Source organism: Cryptomeria japonica, chromosome 8 (genome assembly GCF_030272615.1).
Source record: "Cryptomeria japonica chromosome 8, Sugi_1.0, whole genome shotgun sequence".
Lineage (NCBI taxonomy): Eukaryota > Viridiplantae > Streptophyta > Pinopsida > Cupressales > Cupressaceae > Cryptomeria > Cryptomeria japonica.
In genome coordinates this window covers 565,116,742-565,126,412 of record NC_081412.1, presented here as the reverse complement: position 1 = coordinate 565,126,412, position 9,671 = coordinate 565,116,742, and the positions used below count along the sequence as shown (strand labels likewise).

The 9,671-nt window shown below is 34.4% G+C and overlaps 1 protein-coding gene across 1 annotated transcript; it reads left to right on the top strand.

Annotated features, from left to right (window-relative positions):
* Nucleotides 1-8,366: 8,366 nt before the first annotated feature.
* Nucleotides 8,367-9,390, top strand: LOC131067038 (pathogenesis-related thaumatin-like protein 3.7). The gene is made up of 2 exons (XM_058001971.2): nt 8,367-8,485; nt 8,577-9,390. The coding sequence occupies exons 1-2, from the start codon at nt 8,416-8,418 to the stop codon at nt 9,200-9,202; spliced, it is 696 nt and encodes a 231-aa protein (XP_057857954.2). The 5' UTR covers nt 8,367-8,415; the 3' UTR covers nt 9,203-9,390.
* Nucleotides 9,391-9,671: the final 281 nt, after the last annotated feature.

Genomic DNA, 9,671 nt, shown 5'->3' with positions numbered 1-9,671 from the left:
GAATATCATTATCAGTGATTTTATAATATAAATTACTATCAGCACTCCCTTTACTAAAACCAAGCTTCAAAAGATATTTATCCAACCTTGCATACCAAGCTCTACGAGCCTGTTTCAATCCATATAAAGCTTTCTTCAATCTGCAAACCATATCTTTGTCACCTGTCTATAAAAATCCATCACGTTGCTCAATGTAAACTTCTTCGTCAAGTTCACCATTCAAAAATGCACATTTAACATCCATTTGATAAACCTTATAGTTCTTATAATCTGCATAGTTAAGAAATAGTCTAACAGCTTCAATTCTAGCTATAGGTAAAAATGTCTCACCATAATCAATTCCTTCAATTTGACAATATCCTTTAAAAACCAATCTAGCCTTGTTTCTTACAACTTGACCATCCTCATTTAGTTTATTCCTAAAAACCTATTTAGTTCCAATAACATTCTTATTTTTAGGCTAGGGAACTAAAGACCAAGTCTCATTTTTCTCTATCTGATCTAATTCATCTTACATAGCCTTTAACCAATGTTTATCTTTACAAGCTTCAATAACAGTTATCAGTTCAACTTGAGAAATAAGACATACCTCTTCATTTGTCAGTTTTCTTCTTGTATTAACTCCCCTGTTCCTATCTCCAGTAATTTGATCTTCATAATTTTTTGATCTTACATACCTTGGTGTCTTTTGAACTTCAAGTTCACTGTTCTGATAATCAGTCACAATTGAATTTTTTGATTGTGTTGGTGTGAATGTCTCAGTTTCCTGTACCGATTGAGGCATTGTCGGTATAGTTATGATTATTTCCACTGTTGGTTCCGTGTCATATGAAATAGAATGATTTTTGTACTGCTCATCCACTTTCACATTAGCACTTTCCATAATTTTCTGCAATCTTTTGTTATAACATCTATATGCTTTTCTTTTAATTGAATAACCAAGAAATATCCCTTTATCACATCTAGGATCAAAATTTCCAATTGAATCATCTCTTTTGATATAGCATTACTTCAAAAAATTCTAAAATATTGAACATTAGGTGTATGTCCAAACCATAATTCACAAGGGGTCTTACCGGTTTTACCTTTGATGTGAACTCTGTTGAATGTGTTGATTGTTGTACTCACTGCTTCTCTCCAGTAGATATGAGGCAATTTGGCTTCCATCATTATAGATCTTGCTGCATCCAAAATGGTTTTTTTCTTTTTTCCACTACTCCATTCCACTGAGGAGTCTGAGGTACAGATAACTGTCTCCTGATTCCATATGTCTCACAATAACTATTAAATTCATGAGAAGTGAACTCACCGCCATGATCTGATCTTTGACATTTGATTTTCAATCCAATTTCTATTTCAACCTTTAGTTTAAACATCTTGAATTTCACAAAGGCTTCAGACTTCTCCCTTAGAAAAGTCATGCACATCATCCTAGAATAGTGATCAATAATCAGCATGAAATACCTATCACCTTGAAAGTTTCTACTCCTTGTTGGACCACATAAATCAGTGTGAATAAAATCAAGCATATCATTACATTTATCATGTATTCTCTTAAAAGAACTTCAAACTTGCTTTCCAAATTGACATTCCTTACATATCGGATTATGAGGCTTCATAATCTTAGGTATATCTCTAATTGCCTTAGTTGAACTTATCTTAACAATACAATCTAAATTAACATGACACAACCTCTTATGCCATAACCAACTCTCATCAATATGAGTAATCAAACATGTCTTATTGCCAGTGTTCAAGTGAAAGATATTACCTCCAGCTTGAATACTGGTTGCAATCTCCAAACCACTCTTGTTAATGATTTTGCATTTTCTATCTTTAAATTGAAGTTGGAAACCCTTGTCCACCAATTGACCAACAATCAAAAGATTATGCTTTAAACCTTCTAAATAATAGACATTATCAGTATTATGCTTACCATCTAGAGAAATAATACCTCTACCTTTGATCATACATGCTTTGTCATATCCAAAACTTACTTGACTGTCATTGTATTCTTCTAGGGACAAAATTTTCCCTTTATCTCCACTCATATGATGTGAGCATCCACTATCAATTTCCCATTCATCCTTACCTTCAACTTTTGTTGCCAAGGCCTTTTCATCATTTTTGATAGCCGGTTCTGGTTCATCTTCCCTTAAGGCATAGAAGACCCATTCATTTCCATTGCCAGATCCACTAGCAGAGTCTTCTATTGTTTCATCTTCAGAGTCATCAGTTACTCCTTCCTCATCTTCTATGTAGCATTGTTTACTTTTCTTGAATGCATATTTGTTATGATTAGTCTTAAATGATTTCTTAACTCTTTCATCAAATCTTGCATTCCTTTCATGACATCTAGATGTAAAATGACCAATCTTATTACATGCAAAATATTTAAAAGTTTCTTTTCCTTCATACTTACTTCATGTCGGATCTTTAGGTACTCTTATAGCAAATAAGGCTTCAAGTTGCTCCAATTCTTAGATCTTCTTTCCTCATGTCTTCCAATTATTTTGCATATAAAACTTTCCAATCACTTTTGGCAGTAGATGATGATGATGAAGCATGATAATGAAGTTCAGACTTTACAGCTCCAGAAGGTCCAAATTCTTCAAGCTCAAAAGAAGATAATTTCCCAATCAGAATGTCTCTTTTAACCATCAAGTTTAGTAATTTTGATAGTAGGATCACCTTCATTCAGAGTTTGCAATTTATCCCACATAACCTTAGTCGATGATTTATCAGTTAATCCCATGATCTATTGATCAGTAAGTGCACAAAAGTTGGCTTCTCTAGCTCTGCATTTGTTCTCAATATTCTTATCCAAGTCTGCAGAAGGAGGATTGCTAGATGTCAGAAAGGGAAAAACCACGGTGGGAAGCCTACCCACAATCAGATGTTACTTCTACAGAATGCATGTGATAAAATAAGGGGCCTCCACATACAAGAAGGCACATTGCCTAAAGCCTACTGCTCATTATGAAAGAGTCTCACTAACTATAGGGAGGCTACAACCATCTCAAGATAAATAGATAACAATCTAGAATAAAGAACTACCAGAAATAGCATCTACCATGCGTGATTACAGTATCGATTAAGCTCAATACCGGAGGCCTTTGACCTCTTCCTTAATCCCAATTTGATCACCTATGATCGACCAAATATTCTTCACATATGATATTGCATTTCAAGACCATGAACACTTATTCCATTCTCATACCACGATCTACAATAAGATCTTACATCATTTTATACAAACCCTAAGGCCTAAACCAATTAGGTCGACCACCTAAAAGATATTACAATAAGATCATTACATAAATCCGTATTACAATGACATGCCATGTCGACATAAAACCAAAACAGTAATAGCCAATCCATAGATCATCATGAAACATCCTGGTAATGTGTAGAGTACATGTTATCATGATATCGATCCATAACCTAAATAGGCACTGGACCTATTTTGGGTCCACCACGCCAAAACAATGTCTTCAAGTAGTTGAAGCACAATCAGAGAACATCTTCACCATCCTGAAATCCATCTAGAAGCTGCACCAACACCAATTATGCATCCTATCAAGATTCCTTAGTGAAAGCTCTGTCGATAGAGCCTTAAACCAATGCTGGTAAGGGTTTACCAGAGTGTATGATAGCATCTGATTACCAAGTCAATACCAAATGACCAAGACATGCTCCAGAAGCATGTACCACATGTAACCAATCACATTCCATAGATCCAAACATGCAAGAAGTATCCAATAGATAGTCTCTTGTGCTGGTAACACTAGATCTTCTACCAGTAACCAACCATAATAGCTAGTGTTGACATCAATGAAAAAAAATCAATGCATCAGATAATCAATTCATCCATAATGCCAACAGTATAGAGGAAAAATCAACTCTACAACTCCCAAGGATCACCTGCATGCAAACCTGTCATAGAAGGAGAGAAACAAAAAAGCTATGGAGGCAAGAATTCAAAGATCCAAAAGAATGGAGTCATATTAATTGTGCAACAAGAATGCAATTCAATAATTATAATTGTTATGAAATTACAAAGAGAGAATCCTTATAAAAGGATACTCGAAACCCTAAAGGTGAAAACCTTAAAGAATTATAAGATTCCTAAGTTTAGCTTAAGTGTAGAGTATAATAGAGTAATACTTAAATAAATAATTATTAGCTAATAAACGATAACTCTAACACCACCCCTTAAGATGAACTTAGGGAGTAACTAAAAAACTAAATGAATGAAGCAAAAAATGCAACTACATGGTGAAGGCAAATTGGGGTCTCGACAACAAAGCCTGATGAGGTACCCAATCACAACCAAATCTCTATGAATCGGCGAAATAGAGAAAACCACATGCGAAAAAAATCTACTCAAAAAAGAGATGGAATACAAGTGAAGGACTAAAGAAGCCTCCAAACAAGAAAGTCCCAAAAAATAGGAACAAAAGAAGAGCAGAAGAATCGCTGAAGCATGAAGAACCTGCAAACACTATCGAAGAATAATTGTTGATCAGAAGAACCTCCACTAAAATAGAAGATGATCAGATAGAGAAGACTTTAATCTGCATGAGTGCACTCAAATAACACTACTTGAATTAGATTGTAAACAAAGGCAAATAACTAACTCTAAGATACAAATGGCATAAAACACCAAAGTCTTAAAAGTTGATCCAACGAATCAAGGAATCATTAGAACAAAAAGAGAAACCCCCCATAATGCTAACAAGGGAGAGGTGACATGTACACTAAAACTGAATACTATCAAGAATTGCATGACAAAGAACTAGGAACATCGAAGGTGTAGAGAAAGTACATAGTGTCATGGAAGGAACACTCACTTGACACACATCATAAGGATAATGTCGTGTAAGGAACACTCACGTGACAAAGGTTGATGGAAAACAAAGGAAAACATCAACCCCCCCATGGAATTTTATAATGTAGTGCATATACAATAAGGCACAAGATGTTCAAGATCCCAAGTATACAATGCATAGTGGCACTTTATCTCAGTGTGTTTGCATAAAGAAAATGCTTACAAAAAAATGTCTACAATGATCATAAGAGACGTAAGGCTGGAAATATAGAAAGAACAACCAAAGACAAGATATCCTACTCAAAGAAAGAGATCACAGGACCTGAAGCATCTAATATATTCACCAGAGTGCTAAAAAGAAAAACACTGAATAAAATATACCTAGAACAGAATCTGGAAAGAAAACTCATATGACTGGAAAGTGCACAGAACAAGATTTCCAACGATATAAAGTTTTAGAAAAATGGAGTTCGGATGCTCAAGTTATGTTTCCCAGAGTGCAAAAATGAACCTATGGCTTTGACAGAAAAAAAAAACCATAAATAAAGAAAAATAAAAAATTTAAACCTCCAGATCTAGATAGAGCTCGGAAAGAGCTTTCCGACGATATAAGGTTTGTCAACAAATGCCTCCGTGTGCCCAAGATATGGCCAAAATTCTGAAGGTGCTCCGGATTTGCCCAGAAGGAGCCTAAAGACTACCCACACAGTGCTGACGTCAACAAACTGAGAGCATAAATTTGACGGCCGTATGATCGTCATAGGCAAAAAAAGAGTATGCCAAGAAAAACTTGTCGAAAAAAAAAATCTTGTACATGCAAAAAAAAACCGATGGCCTGAAAAGACAAGGGAGGGTCAAACATTGGTCAATGGCTCTTGGGCGGCACGAGAGTGGTGTAGGGGTGGCGCAGGCGGAGGGCGGAGCATAGAGGAGCCCACTAGAAGTGGAGGTTGGTGGGGTTGCTAGCGGTCCGCTAGCCGCTAGCAGCTACGCAGCGGCTATGGAGACCACTAGTTGTCTGCAATGCACAGCAGTCGGGGCAGGCCATAAAAAGGCCCGTAAAATATATATATATATATACCTCCTTGTGTCCGTATAGAGGGCCGTACGGCTTAGAAAACCATTTTTTTGCCTCTGAGTACACCTTCACCAAAAAATATCTAATTATATATCAAAATTTGTGCAATTGGCCTCCTCAATCCAACCATGAGGTCCTTTTGGCACAAAAAGGTACCAAAAAAAACAGCTACCCACAAAAGTGAAAAAAAACAACTACACAGATCTCCAAATACATAGATCTGAAGAACAAGACCAAAAATCTCTCATGAAGAGAATAGGGGCAAGTAGATCTGGAGCTCTGATACCATATAGGAGTTGAGGAAAAATCAACTTTATAGCTCCCAAGGATCACTTGCATGCAAACTTGTCACAAAAGAAGAGAAGCATAATAGCTATGGAGGCCAGAATTCAAAGATCCAGAAGAAAGGAGTCATATTAATTGTGCAACAAGAATGCAATTCAATAGTTACGATTGTTATGAAATTGCAAAAAGAGAATCCTTATTAAAGGATACTCGAAACCCTAAAGGTGAAAACCCTAAAGAATTATAAGATTCCTAAGTTTAACTTAAGTGTAGAGTATAATAGACTAATAATTAAATAAATAATTATTAGCTAATAAAAGATAACTCTAACAATTTATTTATTTTTTATATTATTCTAACATTTGATTTCTGACATATTTTGAAAATTTTCGTCAATATTTATGTGCCTCGTGTTTTTATTTCTAACAGCACATTATAATTGCGTATAAATAGATTGTAATGTTAAAAAAGTAGTAAACATCCAAATGCATTAAAATATCTTTAAAGTTGTTTCATTCATAGGAAATCAATTTGATATTCTTAAACTGAACAAACTTATAAAATTCTTGAAAAGTAGTAAAAGCATCTAAATGTATAATCAAATGGTCTATAGACATAAATATGTATATCTCTATTCATTCAATACAATGTAAAATTACTCTAAAAACTACAAATGTCTAACACATGACATAGAATTATAGATATTTGTGTGTATCAATAATTTTATAGCACATTTGAATGTTGTCTACTAATTTATAAATATCTAAACATATTGAAAAGAGAATACTTTTTAATCTCTACTTTTAATTAAAAATAAAAATAAATACATCTTCAATGAATTAAAAAATAAGTTTTAATGTCTTCAATGTATACACAAATATCATTTTAATCAAATTTAATACTTATTTATACCTAATAACTAATAATAACTTAATATATAATATATTTAAATGTTTGGATATATATATAATTTAAATAAAATATTTATTAACTGATCATATATGATAATACGCTTTATAAATTTAATTTTCAAACAATAAATATATTATAAATAATAACCTATCGTATAAAAGGCTATGTTTGAGTCTACATTCCTCGGTAACTTCCTTTATAAAAATTCTCTGAATATAATTAACTAAATTAAACATGCATGGTCACTGGTATTGAAATTATTGAAAATCATAGATCACTGTTTTGAATACAAAAATAATAAAAATATGTTGACGTGGATAGATCCAATTAATGTATAGAAATGCAGAAATTGTCAAAGTAGGAAATTAAGAGGAGTCTTAAACCCTTCGAATAGAAAAAGACTGGGGCTCTCATGGGATAGGCGGCTTTTAGTCGGTTTTGACTTCCTTGGCTTCCTTGCTTCTCCCGTAACGCGTCGAGCTCACTTATCAATAAAAATAATAAGCCGCCTCCTTGACTACCCGATCTATCAATTTTGAGAATGGAGTTATAATTGTTATGTTGAGAGCTATTTTATAGGAGTAATAAGATATAGAGTTATAATAATTTTAAAATAAATGAAATAATTTTTAATTAAAATGAAATAGTTTAAGATTGAAGTTTCTCGATAGATATATCTAAGAAACTTATGTTAGTTTAGATCAATAAAAACATTAAGATGAAATTGGATATCTTGAACTTAAATTTAATAGACTTAATATCGTATTATATCCATCCTCTCAATGATGATGGCTATTAGGGTTCTCCAGTATCCAGAAATTACTACACTCAGTTAATTCTGATATCTGGGTAGACATTGTCGTTTAAGAAGTCCTTCAAGTCATTATGATCGGATATTTTTGTTAAGCTGTCAAGTCATTATGATCGGATATTTTTGTTAAGCTGACACATGAATGGACCTGAAGTCATGTAGAGAGATGATCAGAAAACTTAAAAGACATTTAATTTTTTTTAGAGTTCATAAATTGTGTATTATATTTTTAAGATATTTAAAATCTATGATTATGAAATTGATCATAGAAATGATCCAAAATGTCATGACTTCTTACATACTAAATATGATCTCGAAGAATGAACAATTCAAACAGTAAAATCTACAAACTTTCAAGGAGAAAATTTCAATGCTGACGCGATTCGTAAGATACACGGCTTCTGGAGCCGTAACTTGCGGAGAGATATTCTCTATATAATCCGTCCTCATATACCCAATCTATCCATCTTCATTCAATCGTTCAATCCAGACGATACAATGGCAACAGTTTCAGATCTTGCGCTTCTTCTTGTCGCTGGACTAGTGGCCATATCTCTTCATATGCAAGGTAAGCTGTATTTACAACATAAAAGTTGTGGGTTGAATACTATATGCATCCGAGGCTCACAATAATAATATGTGTGTGTGTTTTGTTGCAGAGGCGGGAGCAGTTAAGTTTGAGTTAAAGAACCAGTGCGGGTACACAGTTTGGGCGGCAGGATTACCCGGAGGAGGGCAGCAGCTGGACCAAGGTCAGACATGGCCTGTGGATGTGCCGGCTGGGACAAAGGGAGCAAGATTCTGGGGCCGAACCGGCTGCTCTTTTGATGCGAGCGGCCGAGGAACCTGTAAAACCGGTGACTGCAACAGCCAACTGAGCTGTCAAGTCTCGGGAGGCGTTCCGACCACGCTGGCCGAGTACACCCTGAATGGAGATGGCAACAAGGACTTCTACGATGTCTCCCTGGTGGACGGCTTCAACGTTCCTCTCTCCATCAATCCCACCAATTCACAGTGCGTCGCCCCTGCATGCAAAGCCGACGTCAATGCTGCATGCCCTGCTCAATTGAAGGTGGATGGCGGATGCAATAGTGCCTGCACTGTCTTTCAAACTGATGAGTATTGCTGCAGAGGCACCCATGTCGACAACTGCTCTCCCTCAAGCTACTCGATGATATTCAAGAATCAGTGCCCTCAGGCCTACAGTTATGCCAAGGACGATTCTTCCAGCACTTTCACCTGTCCCTCTGGTACCACCGACTACAGTATTGTATTCTGTCCCTAGATATATACGGGACTATACCTCCAAATAATCAGCTATGAGCTGATTACAGTATTTAGTATCTTATATATGGTGGCATAAACTATCGTTTGGTAGAGTCATATAAATAAGTCATCATTTGGTGTAAGGCATCACATGCTATTTTCAATTATTACAGTTTATTATAAATAAAAAGTAAATCATAATTTTAATGGTAATGTGAAAAAGGTAATTCATATGCAATATACTTTTAAGAATACGTGTTTTTCAATTATTAGAGTTTATTATAAATAAAAAGTAAATCATAATTTTAATGGTAATGTGAAAATGGTAATTCATATGGAATATACTTTTAAGAATAAGTGTTTAAGTTCAAATATTTTAAATATAGATTTTCAAAATAATAAAATATTAATTAGTCTTCAGTTATTATTTTTATTTTATTTTAAAATTGTTATGTTAGAAACATAGTTATAAATTTATAATGAGATTA

Coding starts and splice junctions, on each gene's coding strand:
- LOC131067038 (XM_058001971.2), top strand. CDS start 8,416: ATGGCAACAGTTTCAGATCTTGCGCTTCTTCTTGTCGCTGGACTAGTG. Junction 8,486..8,576: donor CATATCTCTTCATATGCAAG/GTAAGCTGTATT, acceptor GTTTTGTTGCAG/AGGCGGGAGCAGTTAAGTTT.